We start from the raw sequence: 22,560 nt of genomic DNA on the forward strand, positions 1-22,560 counted from the left end.
AGTCTTGACAAATAACAGGCTATTCTGAAGGAAAATTATTGACAGAAAGTTAATAATAATGTGAATTTAATCACATAGTACCATCAGTTTCCTGTATATATATCCCATGAGGGTACATATCAAGAATTTGATGACAATAAAATATTTAAGTTGGAGGTTTAGTGGCAAATCCTGAAGAAAATATTGCGTGATTCTGCCAGAGAGGCATGTGGTGAGGTTGTCTGCAAGGATAGAAAAATCAGAATCCATGGTGGACACAAGAAGTTAAAGAGGCACTGAAGGAAAAGAAGAAAGCATATCAAAAGTTCCTGTCAAATAAGTCAGCTTGTGCTCTTAGAGAATACAAAGACAAATGTAAGAAAGCTAAACACTGTAAAACTAGCTAAACAAAAGTCATGGGAAGACTTTGACAAGAACATAGAAAATAAATATCAAGAAGTTATTACTGTAAATTTCTACTATCATTCTATTCAGCATCCATTTGGTGAATTCATATTTTTACCTTATGTCTGTTATGATCCACTAGGCCTCCAATAATATAAACTTTGTTTTCATCCAATATTTCTAACACATTTGGAGACTCACTTGTTAAATAAACAATACTTTCACGATCAAATATCTCTATGTACGAAGATTCATTAAGGTAGACCTACAAATGAAAGGACAAACAGCATTTTATAACAATGGAATATGGCTGGTTGGTATTAATAATAAAAAAAAATATTAATGTGAACATATATCCAAATAAAACTGCTCTTACCAAATATAATTTATCCCCTTACCCCAAACTTAAAACCATTAATCAACTCATTTTAAATTTAAAAATTTTAAATACATTTTATATTATTTCAATAATTTAATATAGTTAAGCTTAATTTTTATTATTTTTAATGACAAATATTCAGCCTCTATATACATGTAAACTAACTAAGCCAGTTCACACACAAATTCTGTTTGCTTATGCATGGGTAAAGGATTAAACCAAGAATATAATTTCTTGTTCAAGTATAATATACTTTGTAACTCACTGGTGAAGCTTTCTTCAACTATCGCTGATCCAGAGTACTTAATAATATGGTAATACACCATTTTACTACTTGGATATAACTATATGATTTCTGCACTAATTTACCCTTTGTATCTTCCCACTGATGATGTTTTAATAATGTCCATCTGTGGGTTGCCATGAGAGTAATTCTTGCTAGATGTTGCCCAGGGCTGGTGGCAGGTTCTTGCTGATGGGAGGAGCCGAGCTTTGGCAGTGTTGTTTGGTGGAGCCACTGGTGAGTGTCTTAATGCAATGAGTTTATCCTTTTAGATCACTCAGTGAGCTTCAATATAATCTTGCAGATCACTCTTTTTTGGACACGATTCCCCTCCCATGTACTTTAAGGGGGGTTGTAGTGGCCTTTCCCCATGTTTTTGCACTACAGGAAGGGCTAAATCACATCAAACAAGAATATAATTTCTTGTCAAGCATAAAGTACTCACTGCTACTACTTTCATTAAGCACTACTACTGAATTTTTCAATAACATTGTGAAGTTTAATATCACCTATTCATTTAGCAATATAACTCTAAGAAAGGCATATTTACCTTAAGTTTTTTTTTTTAACATTGTATAATTTCAGGATATTTCACCTGGAAGTATAAACTTCATAAACGTTTCAGGAACGGCAGTTTGCCAAATTCTCTCAAATCATTTTTTGGGAGTATTTAGAAAAAAAATATCCATTAGTCATTCAAAACCAACATTCTTGTGGATTTAGCATGACAATGACATTTTTGCGATTGAGAAACACTGATCATGGCCTTCAAGTATTTTAATTTTATCATCAAAAGAGTAATATCCTTTCTGGATTTTAACTTCATGTTGTACCATCATTTTTTTATTTTGGTTTAACCAATAAGAACACAATTTGGTCGGATAAATCCCAAATTTCCAACCCATCCTCGTTCGTTCAATATCCAAGTAGATACCCAACAGGGTGCACCACTTCAGTATCCAAGTAGATACCGAACAGGGTGCACCACGAGAAGGTGAGGATTGGACATTAGGTCAGAAGCCCTGGTCGGTTCTCCGCATTCCTTTAAAGGCTATGTGAAAGTCTCCTCTCAGTTATACAGCTTTGACCCTTAATGTAAGAAAGTTTTAAAGTGAATAAAAGTTGAGCAGCTCTCAGATCTGAACTGTAGACTAAAATACACAAAGATTATTGAAGAAAAAATGAAAGTGTTTGAGAACAGGAATCAAACCTTGGAGATTCAGTGGCAAGCCTTGAAGAAAGTCCTGATTGATTCAGCTAGAGAGACATGTGGTGAAGTTGTCTGCAAGGATAGAAAAATTAGAACTCTATGGTGGACACAGGAAGTTAAAGAGGCAGTGAAGAAAAGGAAGAAAGCACATGAAAAGTTCCTGGCAAATAAAGTCAGCTTGTGCCCTTAGAGAATACAGAGACAAATGTAAGAAAGCTAAACACTGTGTAAAACTAGCTAAACAAAAGTCATGGGAGGACTTTGGCAAGAATATAGAAAATAAATATCAAGAAGGTGGCAAAATATTCTGGAGGTTGTTGAAGAAGCTTAGGAATGGAGGAAAGAGTGCTGTAAAAAGGAATTAGAGATGATAAAGGTGAAATGAAAAATGGAAGAAAAAGATATCCTCGAAGTATGGAGTAATTACTTTGTAAACTGCTAAATGAAACAAGCAGTGATGACAGCACAGTGGTAAAAAACACTGACCAGGCATGCAGTCAGGAATACATATCCATACTTAAAGTAGAAAAAGCCATCAAAGGCTTGAAATGTGGAAAGGCAGCAGCAGTAGATGATATTCGACCAGAAATGCTGAAATATGGTGGTATAAGAGTCTTGCAGTGGCTGCACTACATAGTTCAGAAAGCCTGGACACAGGGACGAATTCCAGATGATTGGAGTAGAGCTCTCATAGAACCCATATATAAAAAGGGAAATAAAACTGAATGTGAGAATTACAGAAGTATTTCCCTACTGAATGTTTCTGGTAAGATATATGCAAGTATACTTGAGAAGAATTGTGGAAGAAAAGCTTGGTGAAGAACAAACGGGATTCAAGTCAAATAGAGGGCAGGATCAGATCTTCACTTTACAACAAATAGTGGAGAAATCATGGGAATATAATAAAGATCTGTATTTAAGTTTTGTCGATTTGGAAAAGGCATATGACAAGGTGCTAAGAGAGAAGCTATTCAATACGCTACAGTTATATGGTGTCAATGGGGCATTATATCAAGCAATACTTAGTCTTTAGTTGAGTTGTAAGTCAGCAGTTAGAATTGAAGGAAGTACAGGAAGATGGTTTAATGAATGTTAAATCTGGTGTGAGACAAGGATGTACATTATCCCCTCTGTTATTCATTATCTATATGGATCACATTATGAAGGAAAGTGGTATTAAACATGATATCAAAATTGGAGATGTTAATGTCAGCTCTTTGCTTTATGCGGATGATGTTATATTTCTAAATAAATCTGCTACAAGTTTGCAAGATTCTCTGACTAAATTGAATAACTATTGTAATAGATATGGTATGAAGGTCAGCATTAAAAAGACAAAGACAATGAAAATAGGCAGAATCATTGAAAATGTCAACTGTGATGTGAAGGGAGAACCTGTGGAACAAGTAAAACATTTCAGCTGCTTAAGCACGATTTTTAGTGAAGATGTTATATTTCTAAATAAATCTGCTACAAGTCTGCAAGATTCTCTGACTAAATTGAATAACTATTGTAATAGATAAGGTATGAAGGTCAGCATTAAAAAGACAATGAAAATAGGCAGAATCATTGAAAATGTCAACTGTTTTGTGAAGGGAGAACCTGTGGAACAAGTAAAACATTTCAGCTACTTAGGCATGAATTTTAGTGAAGATGGTAAATTAAATATAGAAATAGACAACAGAATCAGCAAAGCTGGTATGGTGGGAAATCAATTGAATAAATTCATATGGAATAAGAGAGAAATTAGTTTTAAAAGAGGTAAACCGTGAGTAGACATATCGGTACACAATAAATAATGGAAAAAACTCGCGTAGAAAGATTATTTATTAGTATCATTTTCGCCTGTGTGTCACAGGCAAAAATTATACTAATAAATAATAAATAAATAACATTGTAAACGTATTTGATTTTGTAATAAATTCTGGTTATTATTCCTTTAAAAATAAGTTGTATCAACAAATTGAAGGAACAGCAATGGGAATCCTCTTTCTCCTGCTATCTCCAATTTCTTTATGGAACATTTTGAACAACGTATCTTTGACAATATTACTCCCAGACCTACGCATTGGTTCAGATATGTCGATGACATTTTTGCTGTATGGAATGGCTCTTCTGATGAACTTCAACAATTTCTCACTAAGTTAAACGCATTTCATCCTAGGATCAAGTTTACCCTAGAAGTAGAATCAAATAAGCAGTTAGCCTTTTTAGATCTTCTAATTCTTCGCCAACCAGATGGTAACCTACATTTCTCAGTTTATAGAAAGAAGACTCATACAGGCCATTATATCCATGCGGAATCTCATCACCATCCCAGTCAAAAGGCAGGAACTATTAAAACACTGGTTCATCGGGCCCACTCCTTTTGTTCTACAGACGATCTTTTACAGAAAGAACTACAATACATAACTTCTTCCTTTCTATCTAATGGTTATAAGAATTGCTTCATTAAAAGAACTTTGAATAGTTTTAATATGTCTTCCTCTTCAAACACAGAGGAAATAACGCGCATTACTATCCCTTATGTACAAGGCATCAGTGAACGTATAGCAAAAGTTTTAAAACCACTGAATATTTTTGTTGCCTTTCGACCGTTTAGAAAAATCTCCACCTTTCTCACTTCTCCTAAGGACAAGCTTCCACATCTTAATCATCCAGGTGTCTACCAGATTCCATGCTCTTATGGATTATCTTATTTCGGACAAACGGGAAGATCTGCCTCTATTTGGCTAGAAGAACACCAATCTTATATTGAATACTTTAAACCTGAAAAGTCTGGACTTTCTGAACATGCCATCTTCACTAGACACAGAGTTCATTGGAGAAAGACAAGAGTTCTTCACAAAAGTCAGTTTCTCATGGAACGGCTTTATAAAGAAACATGTGAAACTCTACTTCATTCTCCTAACTTAAACAGATCCGACAGCTTAGGTCTATCCCCTTTATGGGAGATAGTACTTTACAAATCAGCTAATCTTTCCTAACTTTTTATTGTATTAATTTATTTTTTTTTTAGGAAAGTTATTGACCTTTTTAGTTATCTTACATGAGCTACTTAGGTGGCGCTTTTTGGAATTGTCAGTTAGTGTTTAATTTTGAGCTTAATGTACTGAAGATGCCTGTGACACACAGGCGAAAATTATACTAATAAATAATCTTTCTACGCGAGTTTTTTCCGTTATTTATTGTGTACCGAAGAGAGAAATTAGTCAGAACACTAAATTAGTTGTATACAAGACAGTGTTCAAACCAGTTTTAACTTATGGATCTGAGAGCTGGGTCAGAAGTAAAACACTTGACCAAAGACTAGAGACCGCAGATATGAGAGTCCTGAGAAAGATTAGGGGTGTGAACAGATGGCATCAATGGCAATATCATATTAAAAATGAGAATATTAGGAAAGAACTTAACATTGTCAGCATCCAGGAATGCATTAGCAAAGCTAATCTCAGGTGGTATGGTCACTTAAACAGAATGGGCAAAGAAAGATTAGCAAAACAAGTGTTCTCTGCCAGGTTGGCAGCAAAACGACCCAGAGGAAGACCAAGATATAGTTGGATTGATACAGTACAAAGTGCCTTAGATAATAGAAATATAAGATCTGATAATGTTAGAGTCTTGACAAGTAACAGACTGATTTGGAGGAAAATTGCAGATAGGATGTTAGTAATGATGTAATTTTTTTCATGTAGTACTATCATATCCTGTACACCCCTTGAGGGTACATGGCAGGAATTTGATGATGATGGTGAGATTTTAACTTTAACATGAAAGTAAGAGTTGCTTTTTACAGTTTATCACAATGGGGTGCCTTAAGGATGAAAGCTGTATAACTGAGAGGAGACCTCCACATAACCTTTAAAAGAATGAGGAGAACCAACCAGGGGCTTCTGACCTAATGTCCAATCCTCACCTTCTCATGGTGCACCCTGTTGGGTACCTACCTGGATACTGAACGAACGAGGATGGGCTGGCAAGTTGGGATTTAGCCGACCAAATTGTATTCTTATTGGCTTCAACCAATATGGTACAACATGACAAAATTTCATGTTGGCTGGGGTGTCGCCCAGTTAAACAAGGCCCCCCCAGTTGTTTTCGCCAGGGAAAAAATCTAAAAGCACACCCCAACTCAACATCACCAGAGTTAAAGATTGGTACTATCAACATAAGAAGACTGAATGGCAAAGAAATGGAGCTAGCTGAGGAATTAGATAAGTACCAGATCGACATAATAGGGGTTACTGAAACAAAAAAGACAAAAACTGGTGAGATCTTTCTGAGCAATAAATACAAAATGTTATATTCAGGCAATGACAATCAAGGAAAAGAAGGAGTAGCCATAGTATTCAACACTAAATACAAGGCTAATCTTCTTGAATGGCAGGCAGTCTCAAGTACAGTGATGTGGGCAAATATCAGAATGGGGAACTGGATAATGAGACTTATATGTGCCTATGGTCCCACAGAAGGCTCTACTAAGGTAGAAGTGGAGGAATTTTTGAATTACTAAGGTAGAAGTGGAGGAAAAGTTGGTCCTTGTTGGGGATCTAAATAGCAGAGTATTTAGATTCCCAAGGGAGGGATCTAAATACTCTGCTATTTAGGAAGTGATTGGGGGTGCTTAAGGGTCAAAGGTGTATAGCTGAGAGGAGACCTCCACATAGCCTTTAAAGGAATGCAGAGAACTGACCCAAGGCTTCTCACCTAATGTCCAATCCTCACCTTCTCGTGGTGCACCCTGTTGGGTATCTACCTGGATACCGAACGAACGAGGATGGGCTGGCAATTTGGGATTTAGCCGACCAAATTGTATTACTATTGGTTAAACCAAAATACAATATGATGGTACAAAATGACAAACTTTCATGCCGGCTGGGGCATCGCCTGGTTAAACAAGGTCCCGTTGTTTTCGCCAGGGAACCAGGGTGAACAGTGAAAAGTCAGCTACTGGAACAAATCTGAAAACACACCCCAACTCAACATCACCAGAGTTAAAGACCAGTACTATCAACATAAGAACCCTGAATAGCAAAAAAATTGAGCTAGCGGAGGAATTAGATAAGTACCAGATTGACATATTAGGGGTGACTGAAACAAAAAAGACAAAAACTGATGAGATTTTTATGAGCAATAAATGCAAAATGTTATATTCAGGCAATGACAATCAAGGAAAAGAAGGAGTAGCCATAGTATTCAACATAAAATATGAGGCTCATCTTCTTGAATGGCAGGCAGTGTCAAGTAGAGTGATTTTTGCAAATATCAGAATAGGGAACTGAACAATGAGACTTATTTGTGCCTATGGTCCCACAGAAGGCTCTACTAAGGTAGAAGTGGAGGAATTTTTTGAGGCTCGAGAGTTCAGAATGCCTGGACAGAGGGACGAATTCCCGATGATTGGAGTAGAGCTCTCATAGTACCTATATATAAAAAGGGAAATAAAACTGAATGTGAGAATTAAAGAGGTATATCCCTATTGAGTGTTCCTGGTAAGATATATGCAAGTATACTTGAGAAACGGTTGAGAAGAATTGTGGAAGAAAAGCTGGATTCAGGTCAAATAGAGGCTGTCAGGATCAGATCTTCACCTTTACGACAAATAGTCGAGAAAGCATGGGAACATAACAAAGATCTGTATTTAAGTTTTTTCAATTTGGAAAAGGCATATGACAAGGTGCCAAGAGAGAAGCTATTCAATACACTACAGTTATATGGTGTCAATGGGGCATTATATCAAGCAATACTTAGTCTTTATTTGAGTTGTAAGTCAGCAGTTAGAATTGAAGGAAGTACAGGAAGATAGTTTAATGTTAAATCTGGTGTGAGACAAGGATGTACATTATCCCCTCTGTTATTCATTATCTATATGGATCACATTATGAAGGAAAGTGGTATTAAACATGATATCAAAATTGGAGATGTTAATGTCAGCTCTTTGCTTTATGCGGATGATGATGTACTTCTAAATAAATCTGCAACAAGTTTGCAAGATTCCCTGACTAAATTAAATAACTGTTGTAATAGATATGGTATGAAGGTCAACATTAAAAAGACAATGAAAATAGCTAGAATCATTGAAAATGTCAACTGTGTTGTGAATGGAGAACCTGTGGAACAAGTAAAACATTTCAGCTCCTTAGGCACGATTTTTAGTGAAGATGGTAAATTAAATATGGAAATAGACAACAGAATCAATAAAGCTGGTATGGTAGGAAGTCAACTGAATAAATTCATATGGAAAAAGAGAGAAATTAGTCGGAACACTAAATTAGCTGTATACAAGACAGTGTTCAAACCAGTTTTAACTTACGGATCTGAGAGCTGGGTCAGAAGTAAAACACTTGACCAAAGACTAGAGACCGCAGATATGAGAGTCCTGAGAAAGATTAGGGGTGTGAACAGATGGCATCAATGGCAATATCATATTAAAAATGAGAATATTAGGAAAGAACTTGACATTGTCAGCATCCAGGAATGCGTTAGTAGAGCTAATCTCACGTGGTATGGTCACTTAAACAGAATGGGCGAGGAAAGATGAGCAAAACAAGTGTTCTCTGCCAGGTTGGCAGGAAAACGACTCAGAGGAAGACCGAGATATAGGTGGATTGATATGGTACAAAGTGCCTTAGACGATAGAAATATAAGATCTGATAATGTTGGAGTCTTGACAAGTAACAGACTGATTTGGAGGAAAATTGTAGATAGGAAGTTAGTAATGATGTAAATTTTTCATGTAGCACTATCATATCCTGTACACCCCTTGAGGGTACATGTCAGGAATTTGATGATGATGATGGTTTATCACAATTAGGTCATATTGTATATTATCATCCTACAGAGAGTTAGAAATAAGAATGTAAACACCGCATAAGAACATTTCTCTGGGGTAAATAGTGGCTCCTACTCTAGAGCCACCATTACCTCAGAATTAACCTCTTTTCACTCATCATGGTCAGATTTCAAAAAAAAAAAAAAATGAGTCATTCAATGAAGTTTCAATCAGAGTAAGATGAATCATTATTTGAAGATGGAATTTTCTAGTTAATATCTTTCTTTCAAGTGGTAGAATATCTCCATTTAATCCAAGCAAAAAAAGAAAGTGTCTCTTCTGCATAAATGCAAGCTGTCTTTTCCACTCCACCACCATACACCTATCTGATTTTGTCCATATTTCCTTCCAAATCCTGAAGCAGAATTCTTCTGCCTATGAATACATCAGAATTCTTCTGATGAAATAAAAGTCTCTTTCAGCTATAGGACTAAATGGCTTTACTGTTGATGAGTCATAACAGATCCTTTACTCCTGATGAGCTTTCTATTTTACAAGATCTAATCAATTTACTTCTGTTTAACCAATTGTATGCTGTCATACCTTTGCCACTCTAGAACAGTGTTCATTTCAAAGTAGGAGAATGCATATGTGCAATCTGATAATTGTCCAATTACAGTTCCCATTCTGCAATGTCTAGTCCGTAATTCAGTAAGACTTTAGGAAGAGGGCTTTATAGCTTCAAGAAAACTTTACAGAGGCTCTACGAAGAGGCTTATCAGAGCCTCCATGAAGACTTTCGTAGCTGTGCTCAGAAAATCTTCATTATTTCTTCTATTCTCTCTCTCTCTCTCTCTGAATACCAACACCAAATCTGACCTATCTTTCTAGCATCTGTGTAGAAAAGACAGTGTCTCCCTAGAAGCTGAGTGCTGTCTATTGCAGGATGTACAGAAGTTTTTCTTGCCTACGTTTTGAAGATTTATGCTATAAATTCCCTTACTATCACCTTGGGCTCAGAGTGAGAGTAAGGGAATTTGTAAAGTACTTACGCAAATTACTTAACCAAACAGTCAACTTTTTTTCATTAGCCTTAAATATTAATATAACAAAGCTGAGCATGCTTCCTATCTTCTGGTTGAGACAAGAAATTGAAGTTGGAGAACTTCAACCTTCAATTTCTGTAAATTTTCCTAGCATGGCAGTCATGTTTTTGCATTCTATCATGGTTCTGGAGTAGTGGGAGTACCTGATACCTTGGTGTTCTCTTTTCTTTGACAGGCTTCTCCTCTTAACAATTCTTTAATCTTATCTCTCTTCTCTATGAAAAGCCTACTTAAACTTCACCAGCAGCTATTTATCCTTAATTCTTCTTAGGCTAATGTAGTTAGTTTTGGGTCTCTGAGTTATTTGGTCACCCTTTGGATGGAAGTTTTTTTTTTCACAGAGCCTATAATTATGGAAACCATTTTTTAATCAGCAGATCCACAGAATTTTCAACATTTCAGAGGGTTTAAATGACAACTTATTTCTAGATTGTCCATTGTTTGATTTTTGCAGTCATGTTAATTCTAAAGGTGTACTTTTATTTTATTTCTTATCTGCATTTTCAGATAAACTAATTTTTTCCACACTGTTGAAAGAAAAATTTATAAAAGCAGAGGAAACAACCAAAACATTTATGCCAGGAAATCAAATAAAAATTTGGAATTTTTATGAATGATACTCTTACAAGTGGCTATAAAGCAAAATTGATCCCATTCTGCTATTTTCATCCCAGACAGCTTTTGAAAATGAAGAAGACCACATTTTTTATTTTATTTTATTATTATTTTGTTTTGTTTTTGCATCTTTCAACAAATTTTAGCACATCCACCAATCAAAGCAATTTTTTAGGATAATGAGTGGTGTGTCACATGTGACAATAGCAAATAGAAGAGTAAAAAGTAAATGAATGCTTAATAAAATGAACATTTACATACATGATCTGAAATGATTTTTTTACCTTTGAACAACTCTGTATTAATCTATTTTTATGCTTTTTATAAACCTGAAGAAGTGACCAGTTGTGTATGTGAGAAACTAGTATCAACTAATTAGATTGATTAATAAAAAGTCCTTAACGTTCTCTATCACATATCACTGCAAACTATGTTTGACTTCTCTGTTTATAGCAACATGGCTAATGTAAAATTCTTTTTTTTTGGTATCAAGTGAAGATATACTGTTGAAAGAAAAATTTATAAAAGCAGAGAAAGCTGACAACACAAGAATATATCAAAGCCATATTCCACTTCATGAAAAAATGTTGCTGTTATTCAATACTTCAGAGAGCTTTGAAACTGTTGAAGACCTTAAGCACCAAAGATTATTTCACCACAAATGAGTGACTGTCTGTTGTATTTATGATGGTAACTATTAAAATAAACTGACTTACTATAGAAATGCAATTAAAATTAACAACAAAGTCATATTTTTTGGAAAAATAAATGACATTTAAGTGGTGAGTACCAGTTATTACTTAGTTAAGTAAAACTGGTTATAATAGAACAAAATTTCATAAGCAGCAAGCACACTTCAAATTGGAGTGCCTTTATTCTTTGCATACCCTAGCAATATGAAATTACACTGTACAAAATTACAAAATACATTACCTCCATAGAGGTACTGTATTTTACTGGTATAAAAGTAATTTTTTTTAATGTTTTATTCTACATTTTCCGTAATAATGCTGGTGATATATAAAAACTCTCAACATGTGATTTGTTTACTTCACACCACCCAGGATGGCCTGAAAAAAATGATGAAAGATACAATAAAAAAATTGCAGTTTACTTCATTTTCAAAAGGATGTCTAGCTGAAGGGATGAAAGTAACAGAATGGAACTAATTCTACTTTATAGCCACCCATCAAGACTGCCTCTTATAAAAATTTCAAATTTTTATTTGGCCACTTCCATGCAAAACGTTTTTCAGCATCAGCTATTTTAATATTTTGCAAATTTGGTGGGGAGGGGGCTGTAGAAGAAAGGCTTCCATCAAAGTGGTTTGGGGTATGCATACAGGGCTCGACAAATTATGCCAAACACTACTTGCCATGCAAAAAATTTACTCACCAAATACTTCCCATTTTTTTTTTTAATAACATATTCCAATAAGTCAATAGGAGTTCCACAAAATAATTAGTAGCTCTTTTCCATGGTAAAGGGCTATTAATATAGAAATATTGAAAATACAGTAGCAACCTAGACAAGAAGTCCATAGGATTCTTACACCAATTTAAAGGCCTCTCTGAATGAGTGACAAAAATTATGAGAAAATATAAACTCTTCACTATCTACCAACCATCAACTAAATTCGTAATCTGTTGCCTTCTCCAAAAAGACAAATTCTCACTACTGATGCTACCTGGTGTATACAAAGTACCATGTTCGTGTAACTTCTCTTACAATGGCTCATGAAATCTCACAAATGGGACTGAAAATACCTGCCACATGATCCAATGGGAAAATGCCAAACTGTTACATAGATCCACGTATAAACATGAACGTTTATACAAGGAAAGTGCAGAAGCCCCACTTCATTGACCTAACTTCAATCGTAATGACTGCCTCACCATTCCTTAAGTGTGAGAAATTGTCATCCTTAACTGCATTAAATAACTGGATTCTCAAAGTTTTTTGTAATTGAAAATTATCAAATTTAATTTTATTTTCAGCCCAATAGTTTGTGGCCCATGTACACATAGCTGTATATAGAGGGATTCCAATGCAATGCATGCATTCTTGTTTCTTTTATTTAAATTCCTTTTTGCAAACACTGATGTAAAACATTATCACTGTGAACATTGATGATGTCTTATGACACATAAGATGCAATATCTGAATAAAATAAATTTTTTACTGTGATTCTATAATAATGAATAGCCATGGGTTTTATTATAAAAGGAAAATTTTAGCCATCAGGCATGTCAACTCTTAATATATCCTTATGGTTCATGTAGTGATTTCTGACTTATGACCTTTATGACATGTACTACTCATCAGAACGGAACCCTGGTATAAGTTGGCTGACTAATCTTTTTTTTTTGGGGGGGGGGAGTTCAATGATGGAACTCAATGTAATAATAATGAAAACATGCAGGAAAATAAACACAAATTGTATTCTGAAATTAGTCAGTAAAATGGGTAATACATTTTAATTACTAATCAGCAAAGAGAGGAAATTAAATATGGAAAAAATTACAAAATTAATTAGAATTGTGTAGTTAGAATATTTAGATAAATTTATATGGAATAAGAAAGATTAGTCAAAATAATGAATCAGAAATATTTAAGCATGCTCAAACCTACATTAACATATGGATCTGAAAGTTACATTAGAAAATAAAAACAGATGATCAAAAAAATTAAAGGTGATACAGAAGTTTTATGCAAAGGAATCCAGTGGCAAATCATATTAAAAATAATAATGAAGATATTTAAAGAGAGACTTGCCATTATTAATATACAAAATAAAAAACAACAACAGATTATTGTCATTTAAAGGGAAATAATGATCAGCAAAACAGCTACATGATGGAGAAAAGATGGAAGGTCCAATGAAAGACCATGACATAGGTGAAGTGATGCAACTGGAAGTGCATTAGCAGGCAGAAGAGTAATGGATAACATTTTAAACTTGGTATCCCAGAACATTTTAAAATAACTATTGATTAGAAAAAAAAAAATTTAATTGTAGTGGACTATTGCCAGTACCTAGACTCTCCTCAAAGTACATCCTCAGTTTGTATATTCTCCACGACAAATTCACAGTTTGAGAAACATCTTAAAAATGCAGGCCAAAGATGTTATTTAGAAATATATGAAAGCAATAGTGTTTTGCTAAAATGAAATGATAAGACATTGCTGTTCTGTGTTCATGATACTTATAAAATATACAAGTTTGAAACAACAGATGATGAATGTTAACAATAATAGAGTCAACTTTTAGGAGAGATATATGCTACTGAAGGTTTCTGCACTTGAATCCAATTTGTTAAAGAAATTATTATTTTTTTTTTAAGTGAGGGAAAAAAAAGTTTTTTGTGCCCAAAGGATTAGTTCTAATATAAAATTCAAAACTGTACTTTAAGTGATATCTGTACTGATTTTATTGTATAAACTCTGAGAAATAAAATTATTTGCATTTCTATATTATGCTTGACAAGATTTTTTTTTTTTCCATTTTTCACACTAGCATAAACAAACAAAAGTTCATGCATGACATTACTCTCTAGACTGGTTTCATTTCGGCAACTCTCACTACAACATATGGCATTATACACAATCCATGAAGAGAATGTACTAAGTCAAAAAGCAACTGGAAGGGCTAAACTGCTCTATGCATGATGGACAAGTAGTTTTGTGAAGATATTTTGTCTAAACTTTTGTTTGCTTACAGTAAAATATGGATGAAAATAAGAAATCATTTCTTGTGAAGTATGATATTTTTAACTCTCCCTTCCCAGAAAAACCCCCTTGACTATATCTGTAATCTAGTGTTAAACTTACATCCCAGCTTGTGCAATACACAGTAGAAGCAATTCTTTCTTTTATTGCTTTTGTGAAACTGGTAATATACATCTGTAATGAAATAAAAGCATATTATAATGAGTTATAAAATATAAAACAATTCTTAACACTGAAGTGCGACTGAATTAGGGATAGCTAGTAACGTGTTGGACCCCCCCCCCTCTGGCCCTGATAACCGTCACATGATGAGGCAAGGACTCCACAAGCTTGCAAAAATGCTTCACAGGTATGGTGACCCAAGCATCCTCCAGAGCTGTCTGCAGTTCACTCAAGTTTGGCGGTGATGGGACACTGAACACTCTGCCCACAGATTTTTTTGATGGGATTTAAATCAGATCTTCTGGGTGGCACTTCATTATTTCAAAGTCAACAGAATGTTCCTAGAACCAAGCAGTAGTCTGCCAGGACCTGTGAGATGAACAATTATCTTGCTGATAGCTACATCTCCAATTGAGATGCATGATGGACATGAATGGGTGTAAATGGTCGGCCATGAGTTCCACGTACTAGGATGCAGTGAGAGTGGTTGGTACATGTACCAAAGAAATCCCACTGAAGACACCCAAGGCCATTACTGAGCCGCCACCACCACCACCAGCCTGTACTGTTCTGACCTGACATACAGGATCCATGGCTTCATGGGGTTGGTGCCATATCCTCACTCTCCCATTGGTACTATTAAGTTTAAATCACAATTCACCACTCTAGACTACACATCTAATGGCATGACACCGTTCAGCCTAGTGTCATGCCATTAGAAGTGGGACTCTCGTAGGTCAGCAGCTCTTGAAGCCGAAATGGTGAAATGAACATTGCACTGATTTTCTAAATGAAACCCTCATTCAGATGGGAGGTGATTCGAGATAATGTCTGGCCCCTATCAGTCTGTACGCTGTGAGTCAGACGGTGAAGCCCACGATCCTTCAAGGCTGGTTGCCCTTTGCAGTTTGTCCTGGTGCTTTTTTTTTTTGCCAGAATTTTCATATTTCCGGAACATTCTTGAAACTGTTGTATGAGAAAGTCCAAGTTCGTTGACAATTTCAGAGATTCAGTGACCCATCCATCAGGCACCTATGATCTGCCTTCTGTCAAATGCATCTAAATTCCATGTGTTTCCCATTATGCTTATCACAACAAATGCTTGGGGAAGCTCATGCATGCATATAAATGCTGGAGTTGCAGTACAGAATTTGCATAGCATCTCCATCTCCAATTCAGTGGCATTTCAGTGTATATCATAAAATATCAGCAAGGAAAAAAATTATATACATCATGAATTATCATGAAATAGAAGAAAAACATACCAATGAAATATTATATATCTTGATAATAATCTCTATTTGGCAAGGCCAAATAGAGGTTGTCAAGATCAGATTTTCATTTTAAGACAAATAGTTGAGAAATTGTGGGAACATGACAAAGATCTGTAGTTAAGTTTTATAGATTTGGAAAAGGCATGCGACAAGGTGCCCAGAGAAAAGCTTTTCAAAACACTGCAATGATATGAGATGAATGGAAAAATTATACAGAGGAATCCATAGTCTATATTTAAGTTATCAGTCAGCAGTTAGCATTGAAGGAAATACAGGAAGATGGTTTGATGTAAAATCAGGGGTAAGACAAGGATGCACATTTTCTCCAATCATACAAACTGTAGCTAGCAAATCCTGGAGACTTGCACTAGATGTGTTTAGGAGTACGACATCATCTCATTATGAAAGAAAGTGACATTAGGCCTGGTATTAGAATTGGAGACAGCTATTTGCTTTATGCAGATGATGTCGTACTCCTAAACACATCTAGTGCAAGTCTCCAGGATTTGCTAACTAAATTGAATAACAGCTGCAACAAATTTGGCATGAAAATCAGCAATAAAAAGACCAAAACTATGAAAATAGGCAGGAGCATAGAAAACTTCAGCTGCATTCTGAAGGGAGATTTTATAGAGCAAGTAAAATATTTCAGCTATTTAGGCAAAGTTTTTAGTGAAGATGACAGGTTAAAATCTGGAAATAGACAACAGAAGAAGCAAAGCTGGTATGGTGGGTAGCCAGAATAATTTATATGAAATATAAATTTTATATAAATTTATATAGAATAAGAGAGAAATTAGGCAAAACACGAAACTAGCAGTATACAAAGCAGTGTTCTCAGATGCATAACTTAAAACCAGTTTTAAGTTATGCATCTGAGAGTTGGGAATGTCAGCAGAGCTAATCTAAGGTGATATGGCCACTTAAATAGAATGGGTGAGGAAAGGTTAGCAAAACAAGAGTTTGATGCCAAGATCTAGGTGAACTGATTCAGTCAGAACTGCCTTAGAAGAACAAAATGTTAGATATGACAATATCAGAGTATTTACAAGTCATAGACTAATTTTGAGGAAAATTGTGGATAGGAGATTAATAATAATATAAACTTAATCATGTAGTGCTATCATAGTAACCTGAACACCACTTGGAGGTGTATATCAGGAAATTGATGATTATGATAATAAAGTTAAGATGGAAGTCTGCATAAGAATGAGAGTGGCAGAATCCATATCAGTGATCACTAATTGGTTAATAGATCTCTGAGTACTGAAGAATTCTACAGGTTGTTGATGACCTCTGTCATCACGTTCAAATCTTGAGTCTCATGGATGGATAAACTTTTGCTTCCATGCTGTTGGATAAATGATTAATAAGTGAGTAGAGCAGCTTGTACATGCTAGTACAGAAGTGTGTTAATCTGGAGCACAAGATTATGGCATAATTAGAGAAATACCACCTGGACCAGTTTCAGATGATATTTATTATTATCAAGACTACTGAGGATTTTTTGGATGTCCATCAGACAAAAAATTAGATGAATATTTACTAAAATAAAGAGCCAAAAGGCTTCACTTCAGTGATGCAAAATTATTAAGAGAGCAAAAACTCTCACTACTAAGGAACTTGAAGCCGGAGAGATGTAATTTCCATAAGCAAACACTCAGTTAGTGCGTAAAGTATTTACCAAAATAAAGAGCCAAAAGGCTTCACTTCGGCGATGCAAAATTAGATAAATTAAGTGGATATTAAATCCAACATCATTTCAAAAGTTTCGTGCGAAAATTACCAGAGAGCTTGTGAGAATACACTCACTGCCATACTACGAGTTGCCCTAGCCAAACATTATAGGAAGAATTTTTGCTCTCTTAGGTTTCTGCCTGGTCTCTGATGAAAACCAATGAGTTTGAAACAGCTGTCAGATCAGTGAAACCTTATCAAAATGGACCAATAGGAGGAGAATATATGGGCACTTTGAGTGTTCGTGCTTCCCACAAGCTCTCTGGTCAATTTTCGTATGAACCTTTTATAGTTTCAGTATTCAGCTTTGAAATCATGTTGGATTTAATATCCAATTAGTTGGATATGTTGCGAGCGATTAGTGATATTCTAGGAGGTGACCTGCCTCTGTCCTATACAAAAGTTGCAGGGAAAAAATGATATCACCATGATACCAACAGGATGTGAAAAGTGAAAACAAAGAAGGGCAGAAGTTATGCCTAACAGCCTTAGTGAAGGACCATAAGGATTGACTGCCATTTGAGCAGGAGGCAAGCTTTTTTGGATTTGTTGATTTTCTTGCATTCCTCTCAAGCTGTAGTGTAGGCTGAGGTTACCAATACTTCATGACTCATGTCAACATGAGTCACTGAATATGTACTGATTTTTATCTTGGACTGTTTTGACACATTTGTTAGAGAATTAGGACTTAGAGAATGGGTGTTTGGAATGGAAGGGGGAATGATGGCCTCATTCGAGTAAGGATTACAAATGGTCAACTTCTAAGTTCAGAGAAGTTAGAAGTTGGCCAGAGAAGGGCAGTGGAAAGAAACAGTAATTAGAACATGGAAAAGAAGTAGAATCCTGAGTCATCCCAGTTGTTCCTGTTGTAGTGCCACAGAACATGAAGCTGGGATTAGCTAGAAGAAGTTCAATTCATAGAAAAGGAACCATGGCTGTTTGGAGTTGCTAAGAGGAGAGCAAACATCTACAGCATAATTAGATCACAATACTGTATATGTTTACTCTCCTCTTAGAAGGATAGCCAGCTTTTGTCATATCAGCATACTATTAGTTCAAAAGCATTGAGCCACTGGTAACTATATTCTTATTGCATAACAACTAAACAGACAAGAAAAGAGTAAGTTGAAATATTACTGTTAAATTTTATTTTGAAATAAATGTTATAACCACTGAGGCTTACTTGAACAGGAGCTTTTGCCCTACGATTTAAAGAATAACAACGATGCAGCTGTTTTATAGTTTTGGAGAACTCCTGTAAACATAAAAACAACTTATGCAAAATTACAGAAAAAAACATTAGTAGAATCATTCTTCAGTTACAAAACAATAATAAATACAATATATAAAAAAATTAAATAACCTTCTCAAGACTAGAGCCATCAATTTGTGGGACAATTTGTGTTTTGTTTGTGGATATTAAATATAGTTAATTTTTAGTAAGATTCATTTTTAATTTGAAAAAAAAAAAAACATATTTCAGTTTAAAAAAAATAATAGTAAGATCACCTTACAAAAGCTGAACCAGTGGGATAAATTGCATCTGCATGCCTAGTATGGCACTGCATTCATGAATATATCCTAGTTTTCATTGTAAAAATCACATAATTTTTACATTTACAGTGAATTCTGATCACTGTGTAATCATGAAGGAAAGGATATCCTAGTTTTACTTTTGCATTAAAAGTTCAACAGTAAAAACAATTTTAAAAAATCAAACAAGAAAATTTTAAAAGGAAGTGATGTTGTCTGAAGCAACTACTTAAGGCTTGTGGACATTGCACACTGATTAAGTATTAAAAGAGAAATTGCTATATGTTTACCCGACAAAGAATACCAGTTTCAGACATTTTTGTTGAACAAGCAAACCTTAAGAGAAAGCAGAAACAAAATTTATGATTTTGCTCTTTTAATATTTAATGCCAACTTCAATAATCATAAGTAAATAACTCATGAAGCAGCTTTTGTAAAGTTTTTTCTTTATTGGTCACTATTTAGTAACTACCGTATTTACTGGCATATAAGACGAACTTTTTTCTTTGAAAATAGGTCTGAAAAACAGGATGCGTCTTATACTCTGATACTCAGTTTTTTATTACTTTCATTTCTGGAAATTTTCTCTGTTCAGAGTCATACTATTTCTTTCTTGCTTCCTTGCGGTGTGTGAGAGCATTCCAGTTATGTAGAGTTCAGTGGATGCTCACGTGCTATCATCGACAATCACAGCTGTGTTCCTGTTTGTTTAAACATCCCAATTGTTATCACGGTTGTTGTGAACGGTGATAAATTTCTGCCATTAAATTTTCTCTAAATTTCTTGGCAGATTATGGCTGAAAAACGTCGGCATTGCTACAATATTGCATACAAGCTTCGTGTGATTGCATATGCTACAGAACATGGAAACAGGGCTGCAGAGAGGCATTCCGGGCCACCCCAACTGAGAAAATGATAAGAACTTGGATAAAGTTTTTTTCCTAAAAAATGTGTACAAAAAAGGGGGTGCGTCTTATAGGCCGGTGCATCTTATATGCTTCCAAATACGGTAATTACTGCATGCAAATCACTAAAACACTTACACGTTCTGTCATTAGATGATCAAATGACATATCTATAGCAATTTTCATTTTACACTGGGAATCCTTCATTTTAGCACTTTTTAAGAGCTTTCTGCTAGGGCCTAAATTCATTCCTAGTTCACGAGCTTCTTGCCTCTTTCTCTTGTTTTTTTCTTTTTCTCTAGTTCTGAAAATTGAAATATTTAGATGAAATACTGAAAAGTAAGATGTGGTGCATGCGTGCACACACACACTTGCTCAGAAATACAATTTTATACTTGTGTGGGAGGAAGGAAGGACAGCACATATGAAACTAAAATGTTCTTAATAAATCTGTTCAAATTCTCTTATTGTAACATTAAAAATTTAAAAAAAAATAAAAAACTGCATACATTGAATTACACAGATGCAGATAAACTTCATTAGACAGATGATACAGAAACTAGTGATGTATGAAGTACCTGACAATTTCAAATGCCATATATTGAAGGTATAAAATTAGAAAAAAATAACTTGCATTTGTACACTCAGATGATTTAATCTGTTGCACTTCTCAGAAGAATGAATAGTAATCTCAGTTTGTTTGTTTTTTTTGTCTATTAGTAATGGAAGGAGAAAAGTGGGCACAAAGAAAGAATTACCAATTTGTTGACTCTGTTATTAAACCTTTCAATTTAATAACATGAATGACGCGAAGCAAGATATGTGATCGTTACATAAAACACGACAAAAAACAAAAAAGTCTACAAGATTTGATTTAAGCTAGTCAAGTAAAAGGTATTTGAAATTGATAAGCAAAGCATACATATAATTACATGTATGCTTTACTTCTCTAGCTTCACATCATAGAAACTAAATATCTCCTGTGGCTCAGTGACAAAATTGGAATTTTATTGTCACTGGAAGGTGATAATGACAGTACAATTTATCCTTCCTTCCTTATTAAATTCCAGAACAATGAATGCAAATTTTGTATGTAATAAAATTATTTCATTCATATATCAACATAATGCAACCAAGTGGAAAAGAACAAAAAATTAGAATTTTACATTTTTCAGGAAACTGAATTTACATTATTAGCACTTAAAATTCAGTTATGAAATGCAGTCATTTTATGTAAGGTTTCAAAATTGACTATAACGTATGCAGGAGATTTACCAATAGTAATGATTCACCTATTGTGTAAATCCTTTGCAGGGAAGCATTTATTATATGCTTTTTTGATATGTTTTTTTATACAATAAAGACTATTTTTCATGAAAAGTCTCTACTAATTGTATTTCTAACTATTATTTTTAAAAAGTGTCAAAACTCTAAATGATGTTATTATTATTCTTATTTTTTTATTTTTGCACACAGTGTGATATAATATACAGATTCATTTGAGTGCTATCATTCTGAGGCAGCATATGCCATTTCAAGGGAAAATGATGGTCTGCTTTCTCATCATCATCATCAAATTCCTAACATGTACCCTCAAGGGGGGTGTACAGGATATTATGATAGTACTACATGAAGAACTTACATTATTACTAACTTCCTATCAACAATTTTCCTCCAAATCAATCTGTTATCTGTCAAGACTCCAACATTATCAGATCTTATATTTCTGTCTTCTAATGCATTTTTTGCTGTATCAATCCACCTACATCTTGGTTTTCCTCTGGATCTTTTTCCTGCCAACCTGGCAAGGAACACTTGTTTTGCTAATCTTTCCTCTCCCATTCCGTTTAAATAACCATACCACCTGAGATTAGCTCTGCTAACACATTCCTGGATGCTAACAATGCCAAGTTCTTTTCTAATATCCTTGTTTTTAATATGATATTGCATTGATGCCATTACATAACAATTTTCTTCCTGATTATTCAAATATCATAAATGCAATTTATTTTTCTTGTCAAAACTAACTATATAAATAGATAAAAGGAACTGCTATGGGGGATCTCCTACTGCTTTACCTCCAGCCAGTTATTATGTGGAACATATGATAACTGGCTGGAGGTGAACAACACATTCTTAATATTTTTTTTCTTAAGCTTTCTATTTGGTACATATACACTGATGATATATTTGCTATCTGGAACTCTTACTTGTCAGAGCTTCATGAATTTCTGGAGAAAATTAATTCAATGTGCCGAAGAATTAAATTTACCCTTGAGGTAGAAGACAGCAAGTGCCTCCCATTTCTGGCTGTCATTAAGACCTTGTAGACTGTTCATTAAGTTATGACAACTTAATGAACAGTCTACAATTCTCCACATATTCAGAAAAGCAACTCATACTAGAAAATATACCAATGCAGCATCACATCACCCTGGTGAGAAATATGGCATTATTAAAACATTAGTTCA

The 22,560-nt window shown here is 34.6% G+C and overlaps 1 protein-coding gene across 7 annotated transcripts in view; it reads right to left on the reverse strand.

Moving 5' to 3' along the window:
* LOC150099337 (uncharacterized) overlaps positions 1-22,560 on the reverse strand; it is a 58,916-nt gene that overhangs the window by 25,771 nt on the left and 10,585 nt on the right. For 6 of the 7 annotated variants that reach the window (XM_090403362.1, XM_090403363.1, XM_090403361.1 and 3 more), the window contains exons 3-6: positions 20,228-20,393; positions 18,835-18,906; positions 14,581-14,652; positions 503-649 (exon numbers count right to left, since the gene is read on the reverse strand). In XM_090403362.1, coding sequence (XP_090259488.1) covers positions 503-649; positions 14,581-14,652; positions 18,835-18,906; positions 20,228-20,393 — 457 coding nt within the window. The remainder of the gene's footprint in view (positions 1-502; positions 650-14,580; positions 14,653-18,834; positions 18,907-20,227; positions 20,394-22,560) is intronic. The other variant, XM_090403368.1, reaches the window with a different exon arrangement.

Source organism: Typopeltis vanoorti, chromosome 14 (genome assembly GCF_054136105.1).
Source record: "Typopeltis vanoorti isolate ZY-2024b chromosome 14, IOZ_Tvanoo_1.0, whole genome shotgun sequence".
Taxonomy (NCBI): Eukaryota; Metazoa; Arthropoda; class Arachnida; order Uropygi; family Thelyphonidae; genus Typopeltis; species Typopeltis vanoorti.